The sequence below is a fragment of the Scomber scombrus genome, chromosome 20 (assembly GCF_963691925.1).
Source record: "Scomber scombrus chromosome 20, fScoSco1.1, whole genome shotgun sequence".
Taxonomy (NCBI): domain Eukaryota; kingdom Metazoa; phylum Chordata; class Actinopteri; order Scombriformes; family Scombridae; genus Scomber; species Scomber scombrus.
The window spans coordinates 4,182,807-4,201,327 of record NC_084989.1 but is presented as its reverse complement, the minus strand read 5'-3'; the positions used below and the strand labels follow the sequence as shown (position 1 = coordinate 4,201,327).

At 37.9% G+C, this 18,521-nt stretch overlaps 2 protein-coding genes across 2 annotated transcripts; both read left to right on the top strand.

Annotated features, from left to right (window-relative positions):
• The first annotated feature begins 336 nt into the window (after positions 1-336).
• LOC134002605 (C-C chemokine receptor type 3-like) lies at positions 337-3,794 on the top strand. The gene is made up of 3 exons (XM_062441953.1): positions 337-363; positions 612-817; positions 2,751-3,794. The coding sequence occupies exons 1-3, from the start codon at positions 337-339 to the stop codon at positions 3,604-3,606; spliced, it is 1,089 nt and encodes a 362-aa protein (XP_062297937.1). The 3' UTR covers positions 3,607-3,794.
• A 2,781-nt stretch (positions 3,795-6,575) lies between these two features.
• On the top strand, positions 6,576-10,472 carry LOC134002381 (C-C chemokine receptor type 3-like). Its single transcript, XM_062441721.1, has 3 exons — positions 6,576-6,626; positions 6,875-7,080; positions 8,643-10,472. The coding sequence occupies exons 2-3, from the start codon at positions 6,902-6,904 to the stop codon at positions 9,514-9,516; spliced, it is 1,053 nt and encodes a 350-aa protein (XP_062297705.1). The 5' UTR covers positions 6,576-6,626; positions 6,875-6,901; the 3' UTR covers positions 9,517-10,472.
• Positions 10,473-18,521: the final 8,049 nt, after the last annotated feature.

Sequence of the window (18,521 nt, the reverse complement as noted above, 5' to 3'; positions counted from 1 at the left end):
TTAATTGTTAAAAATCTATGTAATAAATGTACATTTTATTTACAAATATATTTAAAGTAATTGTTTAAAGTTTAATTAAGTTAATCAAAAATGAGACAATGCTGTAATTTCTTTTTCTTTATTGTTTTTATATTGCAGTTTTCACTCCATATCACTGTGTAGAAGTTATCAGTAAATGTTGCTCAACAGCAACAACGACTTTTGGCATCACTTTGAGTGGAGTTTTGTTTTGTTTTAAGGCTGTGGTTCTTACACCCTCTAAACACTCTTTTTTGAGACTTCCTTCCCCTATCTGGCTGACCTATTATATAGAATGGCTCTCATAGTCAGGCAACAATGAGAAGCTTCTCTGCTGGCCAGGTGGTAAGTCAGCTCAGCGTAGCCTGATCCTCATTCCCACAAACATCTGATTTACCTCTGGAGCTCCTTGGAGATTCTCAGTTAAAGGGTTTGTTTTCTAGCTTTTCTTATTTGCATCCATGCAGAGATTGATAGTTCTCATATATTACTATACAGCTGCTAATTTTACAGTGTTACTTTGATACTGACTGCATCATTGCATCATATTGTGAATGTTTTATATATGACTGTTACATTTGTGTTTCTCACAGATTTCCCTGCTTACATTTGAGGAGAAGATGGAAAATATAACATTTTATTACAACTCTTACGATTACAATGACAGCGACGAGGGACCAGTAGAAATATGTAACAGTGAAGCTGTAAACTATCTGGGAGCTCAAATTTCCTTAATTTACTACATCATGTTTCTTATCAGTCTGGTTGGCAACGGGCTGGTCCTGGTCATCATCCATCGGTGAGTGGACAAACAAAACTCAGCAGAAATGAAAGAATATTTAACTAATTGTTGGTTTAGCAGTTTAAAGCAATAAGAGGAAGCAAATGTACCATTTGAAAACTTGTGAAGTTCACACAACCCTTACTAAAATTATCTGTGAATTACTGTATGATTGAAACTGTACTAGGAGTAAATCAAAGTTGTAATCCTTCAGCAACAAGTGTTATTTAATACTACAGTCCCAGTTCTTTCTCTTTTTTAATTTTTTGTTTAGTTTTGTTGTGGTTGCTGTTGTTGTTGTGTGTGTTTTATTATTATTGTCACCAAAATATTAATTTAAAAAAAAGAAAATACTACAGTCCCAGAATTCTGGGGACGGCAAAAACTAATGAAATATTTTGTTAAATATACAACAGAAAAGCAGCTGCTACAGCTCTGATTCAGTGTAGCTGAACACCCCCAACTACAGTGTTATATTATTGAACAGAAATACAAAATACAGCCTCCAAAACCTCTTAAAAAATGATCATGTTTATAATGTAGGGCTGTTGTGTCATTACATGCTGCATGAAAATGTACCAATCTAATGGCATTCATAATCACGATGTCAGCCTGTGCAATTATATAACCGCAACAGACTGAAATTTAATTCAATTGAACTAATGTACACGTCAGAACATTTGGTCATCTACGCACCATGAGCAGAGATATTTCATAGACTGCTCTTAATCGGGCTCTGTCTAGTCAGTGAAGCCTGTGCAGTGCATGGTCACATACATGAGAGGGGCAAAATATTATGAACACCAGTCAATATAATGCACCCCAGTAGGCCACCACCACTTATGGTGTTTTTCGACTATACAGATCTATCAGATCAGACTATACTTTTTTGCGTTTCCATTAGTAGTACCTGGTACCTGGTACTTTTGTAGTACCTGCTCTGGCGAGGTTCCAAGCGAGCCGAGCCAATACTTAATGTGACGTCAACAGACTGCCAGCCACTAATTGGTCAGAGAGTCTTGACTGGAAGAGTCATGAGCCGTCCCACACAAGAATCAACCCCAACATTTTTAAATACCGGCAACAGCGTTACAGCCATACGGCTCAATTGCCTTGCTTTGTGTGTGACAAATATAGACTGTAAATAAAATGGACGTAACATCCGTGACGTCACCCATTGGTTTGTGGACTGCTGCTTGGAAGCGAATAGTTTCAGCAACATCTTGAAAATTTCAGGTGCATGCCTGGTAAAAAAACCCAGGGATTCTACTTATATGGGCTTCAGGAGGAGCAAGAGGCGCCCTCCTGAACCTGTGAACCAATCAACCTGTCAATCATGACATAGCCACGCCCTAATGCATACCCTGCTTTATCGTCACATATAAAATCAGGGAGGCCAAAATTTCACAAATGAACATCATAGTGCATTGAAGAAGGCTTTAAACTAGCGATTGAGACCATAAACACATTTTGAAAACGTTTACTGAGGTTATAAATCAAGTGAGAAGTTGGTGAATTCTCCATTAACTTGTATAGAGACGGAAGTCCTTTTGACACCAAAACGGTCGCCCCCTGGTGGCCATTTCATAGAATGCAGTTTTAAGTTACTTCCGCATTGGCATAATTTCAGAGGACCGGAACTCCCCGCCTGGTGACAAAAAGCCACATACAGCAGCAAGTACAGCATCGCCTCCATGTCCTCCATTGTTTATGTCTTTGTGTCGCTTATAAAACGAAGTCACAGCAGTTTCGTGCAGCCGTGCTATGACAACCCTGCCCACGTTGAATATCTAGTAGTCACACTTGTCTAATATGGATGCTAAAGATGCTTAGAATTACTTCAGTGCCACCAACCAATCCACAGTTTGGAAGTTGCAAAATATTACTGTCAAAAATGCTTGTGCTGTTTTTTCCTTAAAAACATTTAACTTTTGAAATGGTCATTTGTTAGGTTTGAGAGGCTGACCACTGTGACCAACATTTTGCTGCTGAACCTAGTGATGTCCTCCTTGATCTTCATGAGCAGCCTTCCATTCCATGGAGTGTACATGCAGCTCTCTAACTGGATCTTTGGCAATGTTATGTGTAAGATTGTAGGCAGTGTCTACTACCTGGGCTTTTACAGTTCTGTCCTGTTTCTGGCTCTCCTGACCTTTGACCGACACCTTGCAGTCGTTTACTCCTTGGGTGCACCACGAATGAGAAATCAACGCTACGGGTTACTCTGCTGTGCTGTGGTGTGGCTGGTAAGCAGTCTGGCGTGCATCCCGTCGATGATTCTACTCAGAACTTTTCCTCACGCCCTTGATGACACAACGCTCTGTCAGGAATATCCTGGTGACTTGATGGTTACTTATGCAATCCATCTGAGAAATTCTGCATTTTACATTCAGCTTTTTCTTTTCTTGCTCTTTCCTCTGATTGTTATTGTGTACTGCTATGTGAGGATTGCTATCACTGTCATATCATCCAAATTAGTTACCAAGTTCAAGACAGTCAGGTTGATATTTGTCATTGTCCTGTTATTTTTTATTTGCTGGATCCCATACAATGTTGTACTACTGACTGACAATGGAAGCGTGGACTGTGAGGAAATTCAGAGGAGAGGTTATGCAGAACAAGTCACTCGTAAGCTTGCCTACCTTTACTTCTGCATCAGTCCCATCTTCTATACATTTGTTGGGAAAAAGTTCCAAAACTACTTCAGACAGATGGTGGTAAAACGCTTCCCAGGGTTAAAGAAGTATATTTCTGTTGATCAGGTCAGCAGAAGCAATATGTCCACAAAAAGTACATCAAATAAATGAACAGTGTCAAACTCTGAGGAATATAATGCTGTCTGTAGCAGAAGTGAAACCAAAATATAAACCATTACAACATCCATATGTCAGTTAGCTACGCCCAAAACAAAGCTGCTGCCTCTTCATTATGACCACACCCTCATGTGGTTTAGCTTAACAACAGGAAGAGATAGATCACTGGTGGTTCATTTACAAACTGGTTTGGGAGACTTACTGTCCTCTAGTAGTAAGAAGTTGATGAAAATAATTTAATATATTTATATTTAAAGCTGAACAACTCCATTTGCAAGAAATAATGTGAAATAATGTTACAGTTGGTCCTGGATGTGGTTTTATTATTCATTTTAGTAAGTATTCACAACTATGTCTGTTAGATAGGTCAGACCACACTTACACTGATCCCTCAATAAGTTGTCAATTGTGCACCCAATGTTAGAGTTAACTGCATCATAAGTTGGGCTTTTGTACAGAATTAAGGGGGAAGGGATCCACAGTTACTCAATCGTTACATATCTCAGCAATATTTATTATTATGTGTTGATATGTGTGTTTAAAAGACTTTTGGATGTTATGCATGCAGTAGCTTGCTCTGTATTTTTGCCATACAGCCTAAACTCTCATTTTTAATTTTTAATATGTATCCATATCTCTGACAGCTTTTCCTGAATACACTTCAGTTGGATCTTCACCAAAATATCAGTATAATTTGTAACAAAAAAACAAAAAAAAATAAAGGGAGCTCTTCCAAAGCAGTGAGTCTGAGTCATGCATCAGCATGTACACTCATTTGTTCATGACTGTATCTATATCCGCTCTGATTTTGTCATTGGTTTAACTTTTATTGTTGTTAATGTTCTTTTTATCAGTTCTATTTATAACGAATCATGTCATTTGTCACATGGCGTGTGTGTTGGTTCCATCTCTCCTTAGTATGTGTGTATAGGCACAGGCTGATTGACAATTAGAAGGGGGGATTAGAAACACCAGACCGCTCAGGAAGGATGGTGGTGATTTGGGGGTGCGGGCAGGCGGGTTTCTTCTTCCCTTCCCAGTGTCGGTGTTGTTAGCAGAGAGAGCGCGGGCATGCAGAGCGGACGTTGAGACGGAGTCAGGAGGGAAGGAGGACTGCCAGGAAGCGGGTGACACCGAGACGAAGCAGAGCGGGGCGTTGACCAAGTGCAGCGGCAGAATGGAGCATCGTCAGGCTGACATAGGCACAGAGAAGGAGACAAGAGAGGAAAGCGCTATTGGACCCGGGGAGGGGTGAAGCGTACCTCTCTCAAACACTCGATACCTGCTACATTTGCCAGTTCATTTATTGGGGAATTCATACAGCCATGAAGCCACCCTATGCCTTGGTCAAATTTTTTTTTGTGTGCTTCTTTAGTTTGCTTTTGTTTATAGAGGTATTATTTCTTTCTTTTGATTTTGCAGCATGCTAAAAATTATTTTGGAATTGACCTTTTGTGTTTGAGGGCATATTCGGGCTGTGCTTTGGGACGGATTGGGCAAATATGAGAAACAGGAGTCAGATTGCTAACCAGGAGATTCCTTTTCCTGCTAATGTGGCCTTCTTCCCCTGGCCACGCTGTTTCCTGCTCTACGAACCAGAAGAGGGGCCACCACCACTGACATCTGGACCGCATTATTTTTAAGGACTCTTTTAAGCATACTTGTATTCATTGTTTTAAACTAATAAATGGTATTATTTTAATATATGTTGACTGGTGTGCTGATTGACAGAGTGCTCCTCAGTAAGACTGCAAGATTACAAACTGAGATTTCACCCCCGTCACATCAGCTAATATTGTAGTGATGTTTTATTATCTGGCAAGTTGGTCACATTTCATGTAATGCACATTTTTACTTGGAAATAAAACTGAAAAAGCACCAAAAAAGTCAAGTCACTGAAACTACAACACAATCATAAAAGTGCAGAAGATACATATGTATCAAGGCATCAGGTTTTAATGCAGTTATATAAGAATCAGTGCAGAATATACAAATGTCAAATTATACAAAAAAACAAACATGAAGAACTTAGTTGTCATGAAAGGTAATGTTTTAAACCTAAGTGTTCAGTGTGGGGTCCTCTCTCAGGTCCTCAGGTAGGGGGTTCCATGTACTTGGGGCATATATACAAAAAACAGCCTCCCCTTTATGGATGGCCTGATTTACCACACGGACAATCTGGGCAAGTTCCCATGGAACTGGGCAAATTTAAAATAAATTAATAAATAATAAATAATAAATATATCCTTTATGGCCTGATCATAAAGAATGGGACTGGACACAGCAAAACATTTTTTTTTTAATAGGTTATTTTATTCCCGGCCTGTACTCGAATAGGGATAGCATTAATCATATAATTATGGGTTATGATGGACACCGTAAAAAACACAAAAAAAACCAAAATAACCAAACAACAATATTATTTTCCCTCACTTAGTACTTCTGGATCTTGACTGTCTACTACTGAACTAAAAACATTGGTGCAGATAGGCCAGCCAGTAACATTTACAGTAAACTCTAGCCCGCTCTCCCTTACAGCTAACTTAATCTAGTGAACTTTAACTTTTACTATCAACAGACAACAGGAGTAGAGTAGTGGCTACATTTTTCCAATGAACTCAGGATACATTTATCACTCCTCTGCGGTTGGCATAAGCATACAAAATCAACAGCTCCGTAAAATAATAATCATCTGATGCTATAATTGTAACAATCAGTTTATGTGTCATTTATTTATCTTCACTTACACTGAGCTGCTGTTCAGCACCTCCCTCAGTGCGTTGGAGAAAACACACACACACACACACACACACACACACACACACACACACACACACACACACACACACACACACACACACACACACACACACACACACACACACACACTTTTTTGGTACTTCCTTCCCTTATCTGGCTGACTTGTCATGTAGGAACTTGACCTGAACCGAGTCAGACAGCTCTCTGGTTCTCAGAGTCAGACAACAAGGAGAAGCTTCTCTGCTGGCCAGGCGGTAAGTCAGCTCAGCTTAGCCTGATCCTCATTCCCACAAACATCTGATTTACCTCTGGGGCTCCTTGGAGGTTCTCAGTTAAAGGGATTGTTTTCTAGCTCTTCTTATTTGCATGCATGCAGAGATTGATAGTTCTCATATATTACTATACAGCTGCTAATTTTACAGTGTTACTTTGATACTGACTGCATCACTGCATCATATTGTGAATGTTTTATATATGACTGTTACATTTGTGTTTCTCACAGATTTCCCTGCTTACATTTGAGGAGAAGATGGCAAATATAACATATGATGACGACTATAGCAATTACACTGACGGCTACGATGACCCAGTAGAAATATGTAACAGTGAAGCTGTAAACTATCTGGGAGCTCAAATTTCCTACATTTACTACTTCATGTTTCTCTTCAGTCTGGTTGGCAACGGGCTGGTCCTGGTCATCATCCATCGGTGAGTGGACAAACTAAACTCAGCAGAAATAAAAGAATATTAAACTAATTGTTGGTTTAGGAGTTTAAAGCAATAAGAGGAAGCAAATGTATCATTTGAAAACTTGTGAAGTTCACACAACCCTTACTATAATTACCTGTGAATTACTCTATTCAAATGTGTAATAGGAGTAAATTAAAGTTGTAATCATTACAATTCAGCAACTAATGTGATTTAATTCTACAGTCCCAGAATTCTAGGGGCAGCAAACACTAGTGAAATATTATGTTAAATAAACAGAAAAACAGCTGCTACAGCTCTGATACAGCGTTAGGAGAGTGAACAGTGAGGCTGATACCACTGAGATAAGATTAAAAACTGTAGTGCTGGTTACTGAATATAATTGCATTGAATACCTATTGCTCAAAAATGCCGGCCAAACACTGCATAAAAAATTGATTTAATTAGAAAATATAAGGATTATACGTTTAAGAAGTCCAGAATTAGCAGTTAAAGGCTTACATACATTTTAGCTAAATATTTTTACAATTGAGTATTTATAATGTAAGTGAAGAACCATTTTAGCCACACTCATTGTTGTAAATTAGGTAGGAAGCATATCTGAACACCCCAAAGGAAAGTGTTACATAATTTAACAGCAACACAAAATACAGACTCAAAAATGACCATGAAGTGGAATTTTAAAAAATGATAATGTTTATGAAGGTATAAATATTATGTTAAATATACAACAGAAAAACAGCTGCTACAGCTCTGATACAGTGTTAGGAGAGTGAACAGTGAGGCTGATACCACTGAGATAAAATTAAAAACTGCAATGCTGGATTACAATCCTTTGTCTAAGGGTTAGGGTTAGTGAACCATACCATAACAATTAATACTAAAAAAAAAGACCTTGAATGTAAATGCATTGAGTAGCTATTGCTCAAAAATGCCGGCCAAACACAGCATCAAAAATGGGGTTTGATTTCATTAAAAACATAAGGATTATGTGTTTAAGAAGTCCAGCATTAGCAGTTAAAGGCTTACATACATTTTAGCTATATGTTTTTACAATTGAGTATTTATAATGCAAGTGAAATGACAGTGAAGTAGAATCAATACCTCTTAAAAAATGATCGTGTTTATGAAGGTATAATGTAGGGCTGTTGTATTATTACATACTGCAATATAGTGCTGCATTATTAATCTAATCGCAATCGTAATCATGATGTCAGCCTGTGCAATTATATAACTGCAATACACTGCAATTTAATTTGAGATATTTCATAGACTGCTCTTAATCAGTTTCTGTCTAGTCAGTGAAGCCTGTGCAGTGCATGGTCACATACATGAGAGGGGCAAAATATTAGGAACACCAATCAATATAATGCACCTCAGTAGGCCACCACCACTTAGTTTATCTAGTATTCACACTTGTCTAAAATGGATGCTAAAGATGCTTAGATGTACTACAGTGCCACCAACCAATCCACAGTTTGGAAGTTGCAAAATAGAACTGTTAAAAATGCTTGTGCTGTTTTTTCCTTCAATATTTAATAATTGAAATGGTCATTTGTTAGGTTTGAGAGGCTGACCACTGTGACCAACATTTTGCTGCTGAACCTAGTGATGTCCTCCTTGATCTTCATGAGCAGCCTTCCATTCCATGGAGTGTACATGCAGCTCTCTAACTGGATCTTTGGCAACGTTATGTGCAAGATTGTAGGCAGTGTCTACTACCTGGGCTTTTACAGTTCTGTCCTGTTTCTGGTTCTCCTGACCTTTGACCGACACCTTGCAGTCGTTTACTCCTTGGGTGCGCCACGAATGAGAAGTCAACGCTACGCGTTACTCTGCTGTGCTGTGGTGTGGCTGGTCAGCAGTCTGGCGTGCATCCCATCGATGATTCTATACAGAAGTTTTTATTACGCCGTTGATGATGCAACACTCTGTCAGGAAGTTCCTGGTAACGTCAAAGATGATACTGTAATCCATCTGAGAAATTCTGCATTTTACATTCAGCTTTTTCTTTTCTTGCTCTTTCCTCTGATTGTTATTGTGTACTGCTATGTGAGGATTGCTATCACTATCATATCATCCAAATTAGTTACCAAGTTCAAGACAGTCAGGTTGATATTTGTCATTGTCCTGTTATTTTTTATTTGCTGGATCCCATACAATGTTGTACTACTGACTGACCATGGAAGCATGGACTGTGAGGAAAGGAAGAGGAGGGGTTATGCAGAACAAGTCACTCGTAATCTTGCCTACATTTACTTCTGCATCAGTCCCATCTTCTATACATTTGTTGGGAAAAAGTTCCAAAACTACTTCAGACAGATGGTGGTAAAACGCTTCCCAGGGTTAAAGAAGTATATTTCTGTTGATCAGGTCAGCAGAAGCAATATGTCCACAAAAACTACACAAAATGAATTGAGCAGTGTCAAACTCTGAGGAATATAATGCTGTCTGTAGCAGAAGTAAAGCCAAAATATAAACCATCGAAACACCCATACGTCAGTTAGCTATGCCCAAAACCACAGGAAGAGATAGATCACTGGTGGTTCATTTACAAACTGGTTGGAAGACTTACTGTCCTCTAGTAGTCAGAAGTTGATAAATAAAGCTCTACTGTACATTTAAAGCTGAGAAACTCCATTTGTAAGAAATAATCTGAAATAATGTTCCAAGGTGTCCTGGTTGTGGTTAAAGTTAAATAATTTAATAATCAGCCATAATCCCATTTAAAGTATTCACACCTATGTCTGTCTAGGTAAGCCAGACTACACTTTAGCCTTTTTAAAACAGTGAGTCATGCATCAGCATGCACACTCATTTTCCATACCTGTATCTATCTGATCTTCATTGGTTTAATCTTGTTGATTTTGTTATGTTCTTTTTATTAGTTCTGTTTATAATGAATCATGTCAGTTGATGTTGTACAGTGATGTTTTATTCTCTTGCAAGTTGCTCTGATTTCATGTAATGCACATTTTTACTTGGAAATAAAACTGTGAGAAAGCACCAAAAAAGTCAAGTCACTGAAACTACAACACAATCATAAAAGTGCAAGTGCAGAAGATACATATGCATCAATGCATCAGGTCTTAATGCCATTATATAAAAATGTTTTTTTAAGTTTTCAGTGAAGGGGCCTCTCTCAGGTGCTTAGGTAGGGCGTACTTGGGGCAAAAATACAAAAGGCAGCCTCCCCTGGTTTAGAATGTCTGGATCTACCATACGGGCAAAGCTTCAGGTCATGTGCTTGTCAAAAGTTTGAGGGCTTGCATTAACTCCCATTAGGCCGGCGCCCCGCATACAGGAAGTACATATACATAGTAATTAATAAAATACAATTTGGAATCGATTTATAATGAATGCTGACAGGTGCTGAGAGACTTACAGGTGCATTTTACAAGCAAATATTTTTTATTTCATAATTATTTAGCATTATCTAATTAATTTATATTTAATATGTTTAAATAGACTTTATCTAGATATTTGGAGGGGGCGGCGCCCTAGCCGCCACTGATGTCCACAAAAACTACACAAAATGAATTGAGCAGTGTCAGACTCTGAGGAACATAATGCTGTCTGTAGCAGAAGTAAAGCCAAAATATAAACCATCGAAACACCCATACGTCAGTTAGCTATGCCCAAAACCACAGGAAGAGATAGATCACTGGTGGTTCATTTACAAACTGGTTGGAAGACTTACTGTCCTCTAGTAGTCAGAAGTTGATAAATAAAGCTCTACTGTACATTTAAAGCTGAGAAACTCCATTTGTAAGAAATAATCTGAAATAATGTTCCAAGGTGTCCTGGTTGTGGTTAAAGTTAAATAATTTAATAATCAGCCATAATCCCATTTAAAGTATTCACACCTATGTCTGTCTAGGTAAGCCAGACTACACTTTAGCCTTTTTAAAACAGTGAGTCATGCATCAGCATGCACACTCATTTTCCATACCTGTATCTATCTGATCTTCATTGGTTTAATCTTGTTGTTTTTGTTATGTTCTTTTTATTAGTTCTGTTTATAATGAATCATGTCAGTTGATGTTGTTCAGTGATGTTTTATTATCTGGCAAGTTGCTCACATTTCATGTAATGCACATTTTTACTTGGAAATAAAACTGTGAGAAAGCACCAAAAAGGTCAAGTCACTGAAACTACAACACAATCATAACAGTGCAAGTGCAGAAGGTACATATGCATCAACGCATCAGGTCTTAAGGCCATTTACAGCTTTGTATATAAAAAACAAGTTTTTAAAAATCTGTTCTAGTTTTGACAGGTGTATAGATGTACAGATTTAGGAACAGGTGTAATGTCTTCAGACTTTTTAGTTCTGATTTGTTGGGTTTTGTTTAGCTTGCGTGTTTGCCTTCATCTAAACTATTTGATTAAATCACAAAGCTACATGTGTCTGCTCTTCATGTGCCACATATTTCCTAGAATATACTTGCATATATTTTCAAAACACCTCTTCATACTGAAAACATCTTTTCAGAAAGCAACTGTCAAGGATTTGAGTAGAAGTTCAAGTGCACATTTTTTACGTTCCTATTCAGAGGATATTCATAGCTGATTTGGACAGTCCCCCCATGTAAGCACGAACTTTACAATACTGTCATGAAAATTGGCCCAGGTGAAAGGTTTACAGGGTGAGTTCCCCAAAATTACAGAAAATACTGTATCTGCTTATCACTTATTACTATTTTTACTCAAAACCAACTCAACTAAATTAGCTTAAAATTCCTACATTTTAATTTTATACTTTGGTTTAGATCAAATACTGGCAAAATTAATGACATTCCCATCATCCGCCCACCTCTATTCAATCTCCAGCTATCAGTGATGGAATATACCATGGTTTAATGCAGCCAAATTCACAGTATATATATGCTTACATTTAGAAGCATTTCTGTTTCTGTTGTCAGATACTGGAAGTAGAATGACATTTGACTACCTTAACCAACATGCATAGTAAGTGGCTGCACTGCGATCAATGTCTTGTGATCACTACAGAGTCTTCATCATGAAAGAGAGGATGCGAGCATGTGACAGCAACCACAAACCATGATACCACATCTAAACAAGCCAGTACACTACAAATACACTGAAACACACTTCCAGTGAACATGGAAACAGTGACGAAACTGCGTCAGACCTTTTAGTACTGTCAGTGTTGCAAAATAAACTGTAGTCATCTCGATTACTCCATATTGGGGAAATGGCAGAAATGTTATAGACATAAATTGAAATATCAGCAAATAAAACATTTGAGTTCTGTATATTTTAAGATTAGAGAGAAGATTTGGCCTGCACATGTGAATAATGAGACCACCCACAAACTCTCATTTATAACATTCCCAGAGTTTATTCTTAACATGGTCTCTGTTTTGCAGATCACCTGCCAAACACCGGCACTGCTAGTGATAAATTGTTACCCTGGCTTAAATTTCTACCATTCTTTCCACTAGAGGAGAGCGAGGAAAAATCCAGCTGTCAAGAATGAATAGCAGATTCAGCACAAAGTAATGCTTCCAGATAAGAGGTCTTTCAATCCATTTTTCTCTGGTATGTCATGAGCAAAGTCAAGGCCAATGTAAACTTAGAAGAGCCTGACATTATTGCATTGATGATTAAATTAAACATGTTTTGAAAGAGTCATGAGAGTGGGAGGAATGAGGAAGTGGAGTCTTGAGCAACAGAAATGTAACAAAAGCTGGGGGAGGTGAGTGATCATTTAAATGTCAGCCAATATCTTATCTATATATATTGAGAATAACTCAAACTGCAGGTCAGCTCAATGATCAAACAGCATTATCAATAGCAGCTAAGGAGGTGACGGATATGAATGATAGAGAAATAAGAACACACCCATCTGGTAGGGCCACATACTAAAGTATAATGTTGAAATTAGGTCAATAAGCAAATGAATAGCAATAGGACAAATTAATAAAAAATAAATAAATATATACAAAAAAATAAATAAATAAATAGATAAATGAATTAATAAAAGAATAGAGAAAAACAGAATAGAAAAAAAGACAGAAAAAGGACTGATGTGTATATGAACTATTTAACTCATAAAATCCCTTTTCTAAACCCCAACATATAAAAACGATTCCAAACATTACTAGAAACTCAAAATTCTCCTTGGCACCTCCCAAATAGGTAAGTATGGTATTTGAACCAAAAGTTATCATGTGGCATAAAATGGTCTTAAAATGACAATAATATCGTTTATCACGATTCTTTCTCGGCCAGTATATCGTCCAACAAAAGTAGTTATCCTAATTATACATAGAAAAAAACATACCTTTAATTTGTGTAGATTTCACATCAAACAATATAATGTATTAGTTGTAAGCAAGGCCGTAGCCAGGATTTTTCAAATACCGAGGTCAAAAATGAGACTACAATTTATGTGAATTCGGTTGAATCCATGATGTATTCATACTGCTTTCTTGCTGTGCATTTCTCAATCATGGTCATTCTTGTGGTCCAGTTCTTTCTTATCATTTCCAATTGTGCAACTTAAATCAACTCCTATTTCAGTATTCTACAACTTCCATGGTTGTATATTTAAAAATTATAACTGCAATATATTATTTTCTTTGTTTGTTCGTAAAATGTGGAATGGAGCACGGCCTGCTGGGAAAGGGAGAAAAGAGCTCATCCAATGAATGAACAGTTTGCAAAATCGGGTCAAATCCAATTCACAAATGTAGACAACATATTTCTGGCGATTTCAAGGCTTCACTCCACCGCTGGCTATAGCCGGATACTTTCGTTTTGACATGGCAGGGGAATCTTCAAGTACGTGTGACATGACGGTCCGTTGATGCAAGGATAATTGTCTCGTCGGCTATTTTCACTTCACAATTAAACAAAACTTCAAGAAAAAAATACCGAGGACATGACCTCGGTGTCCTCAATGGTAGCTACGGCCATGGTTGTAAGAAAACAACTAAACCAACCAATTTTTCTTATTATTTATACACAACTGCATACTTTTTGTAAAATATCATTAAAATGAACCAATAAATACCTGCAAATAACTCTCAAAATTACCAGGAAATCTGTATAAACAGGACCACACACAGGACCACACACTCGGTATTTTTCAAATACCGAGGTCAAAAATGAGACTACAATTTATGTGAATTCGGTTGAATCCATGATGTATTCATACTGCTTTCTTGCTGTGCATTTCTCAATCATGGTCATTCTTGTGGTCCAGTTCTTTCTTATCATTTCCAATTGTGCAACTTAAATCAACTCCTATTTCAGTATTCTACAACTTCCATGGTTGTATATTTAAAAATTATAACTGCAATATATTATTTTCTTTGTTTGTTCTTAAAATGTGGAATGGAGCACGGCCTGCTGGGAAATGGAGAAAAGAGCTCATCCAATGAATGAACAGTTTGCAAAATCGGGGCCAAATCCAATTCACAAATGTAGACAACATATTTCTGGCGATTTCAAGGCTTCACTCCACCGCTGGCTATAGCCGGATACTTTCGTTTTGACATGGCAGGGGAATCTTCAAGTACGTGTCACATGATGGTCCGTTGATGCAAGGATAATTGTCTCGTCGGCTATTTTCACTTCACAATTAAACAAAACTTCAAGAAAAAAATACCGAGGACATGACCTCGGTGTCGTCAATGGTAGCTACGGCCATGGTTGTAAGAAAACAACTAAACCAACCAATTTTTCTTATTATTTATACACAACTGCATACTTTTTGTAAAATATCATTAAAATGAACCAATAAATACCTGCAAATAACTCTCAAAATTACCAGGAAATCTGTATAAACAGGACCACACACAGGACCACACACTCTGTATTTTTCAAATACCGAGGTCAAAAATGAGACTACAATTTATGTGAATTCGGTTGAATCCATGATGTATTCATACTGCTTTCTTGCTGTGCATTTCTCAATCATGGTCATTCTTGTGGTCCAGTTCTTTCTTATCATTTCCAATTGTGCAACTTAAATCAACTCCTATTTCAGTATTCTACAACTTCCATGGTTGTATATTTAAAAATTATAACTGCAATATATTATTTTCTTTGTTTGTTCTTAAAATGTGGAATGGAGCACGGCCTGCTGGGAAAGGGAGAAAAGAGCTCATCCAATGAATGAACAGTTTGCAAAATCGGGTCAAATCCAATTCACAAATGTAGACAACATATTTCTGGCGATTTCAAGGCTTCACTCCACCGCTGGCTATAGCCGGATACTTTCGTTTTGACATGGCAGGGGAATCTTCAAGTACGTGTCACATGACGGTCCGTTGATGCAAGGATAATTGTCTCGTCGGCTATTTTCACTTCACAATTAAACAAAACTTCAAGAAAAAAATAACGAGGACATGACCTCGGTGTCCTCAATGGTAGCTACGGCCATGGTTGTAAGAAAACAACTAAACCAACCAATTTTTCTTATTATTTATACACAACTGCATACTTTTTGTAAAATATCATTAAAATGAACCAATAAATACCTGCAAATAACTCTCAAAATTACCAGGAAATCTGTATAAACAGGACCACACACAATATTTCCATAAAGACTTATAGAGAGTTTGCTTTGTTTTTTTTTGTGGCTGGAAAACATAGCAAACCCACCACAGGAAACTGTGATAGTTGATGCATGACCTCGGCATGAGCTCAGAGGTTTAACTACTGTCTGATCCATCTGCTGATTGTGAGCTGTGAAGAAAGTGATCTCCAACCAAGAAGTATGTACTGTAAAAACACACATATTCCACCTGAAACAGTGCGTCAGTTAATGGTTAATGGTCTGGTAATGATTTGCTTAACTGAACTGGACCAGTATATTAACTCAGACTGGGTTTGGGTTTCAATTAAACCTTTTAAAACTTTATTTATTTAATAGTGTGTATCTGTGTGCTTACTGGGTCCCAAAAACTCTTCATCAGAGCTGTCGCTGTGTGCAAATAGACTACTGCACCTGAGTCATGCTTTTGCACATTGCACTTCAACATCAGTTTGGTCTGTAAATAGTGAAACATCACAGGAACTCGTGTACCGAAATACTTCTTATCAACACACAATCATATTTCCGCACAACATACTGCAGTAACAGCTCTATTTTCATTAGCTGCTGACACAGCTATTCGTTATAGTTCATAAGTGTGGATGCTAACATCTTTTTTTTTTTCTTTTAAAGAAAAGTTTATTGTTAACATACAATACAAAACAAATACATACACACACCTCAAAAAAGGAAAACAAAACCAAACAACAAACAAACAGGAGGGGTTGGCATCAATAAATACAGCAATACATATCCCCATTTGTTTATTTTTTCCCCCCTTCAGTCTCTCTCCAACAGAAGATCGAGATGAAACAATACCATTTACACATAATCTGGTATTGAGTTCAAATATTACCTAATCGTTATCATTCTTAGTGTGGACAGCCCTTTACATGCCTATAATCATATCCAGATCCAACCACAGTACTATATTCATTTTGGTTATGTCAGAGGCCTAGGGATTAAGAGGTTAAAGTTGGTGTATTGGTGAGGGTATGTTGCAAATGGTGTTAAATTACTGTCTGTTTTGTCCTATTGTATTTTTTTGTCTGTGTACTCTGTAATTTATGCTGTATGACATTTTAAATGTGTATTATTGTGAAAGGAAGAAAAAAGACAAAATGAATACAGTGGTCCAATCTTTCAAATTCATGGTTGTCTGCAGAGAAAGTAGCATTGGTAATATGCATTACTTACACCCATTTTTACTTCAGTTTCTTCTGTGTTCAGAGGGAGATTGCACAATGATTCTGAGGAACCACAGAGACACACAAATATGAAAATATATGAAAGGAGATAAAATACATTTTTATGACCCTTTAAGAGGCCCAGAGTGACATCCTTTAACATCAGACTACAGTATACAGCCAATGGAGCTCACAAACAACCATGTGCGCCCCCCCCCCCCCCCCCCCCCCCCCCCTACACCTACAGCCATCAGTCTGTCAGTCAGCTCACCTGGCAGCTCATGAGCTTGTCAGCAAGCCAGCAAACCAGAACTGCAGGCAGTCAAGCAGTCAGGCACCCCCCAGCAGCTTGTGAGCTCTCCAAGCAGCTAATCAGCCAGTCAGCTCTCCCTGCAGCCGCTACTGTAACTACGAGGACACAGCCAGCCTTCACCACAGTGTTACATTTGACAGTAAGTACTTGGTTTATTTCATGATTCCATTTAAGACTTTTATTTCATGTAACAACAATGCTAATGGAAAAAAAATAGACAAAAATAAATAAATAATTGTGACGAAATTTCTGTTAAAAACGAGATGAAGTAGTTTAATTCTTTTGTTTGGTCGGCTAGCCATCGGCCATGAGCCCAACCAGCATGTCTATGTGGGCCCCATAAGTATTAAATGTGGGCTGCAATAGGGGTCCCATGTGGGTTTGTCCAGAGTTTCCATGGTGGCCCCACCTGTGATTGACCATATGGGCTTCAATTGGGTTCTGACTGGGCATTTACCCACATAAAGCACACACACAGTCTAGTGGGTCCTCAGGGTAGATAATAAATATGCAGGGGGTCCAGGACCCCAAAAAGGTTGAGAACCACTGCTGTAGTGTATACCCAAATAACTTATTAATGTATTTATTCTTACTTACTTATATAACCACCCTGACTCAAGGAGTCAAGGATACTTTATTGTCATACCAACAACATATGCATGGACATGAGGATGTACGAACTGAGGCCCGGTCAAGCTAAGAGCAAATAAAACTAGAAAATTCCAGGAAAATTTTGAGTGCCACGGGGCTGCTGCCGGGACGATTACACGATTTATTTCCAGTGTTCAAAAGTCACCTTGATCATATTCTGGTTTCGAGAATTGCACGAACACTAACTAAGTAACTTTTACTGTTGCTTTTACTGTCACTTTGAAAGCAGTGAACAAACACCAGATGCATAGCAAGTTATTCATATTTAAGCATAAATAATATTTATTTAAACTAATTAAGTAAAGTCTACTTCATTTATCAAAGACAGGAACATCACTGTTCTACAGCTTTACTGCTGTAGAGGGAGTGCCTTGGAGCTTAGCACCCATGGTACTAATGACAATATAGAAATACATAAATAACAATAGAAAATAAATAAATTATCAGATAAAAATTGACATTAAAATGATGGTTCCCAGCACCATTTAGCCAATATTGAACATGTCCGTGGTAAGGGGGCAGGGGTGTGCATGTGTGGGATTTTAAAGGGGACCAACAGAGTTCAGCAGCCTAACAGCTTGTGGATAGAAGCTGTTGTTGGGTTAGGGTTAGGTTTGGGGTTGGGGTTCAGGGGTTGTGGTGTAACATAAGTGCACTGGCCTACAGACTTGGGCTACCCATGTCCTAAACAGATAGTGATATAGAGTGCTAGATAGAAGTT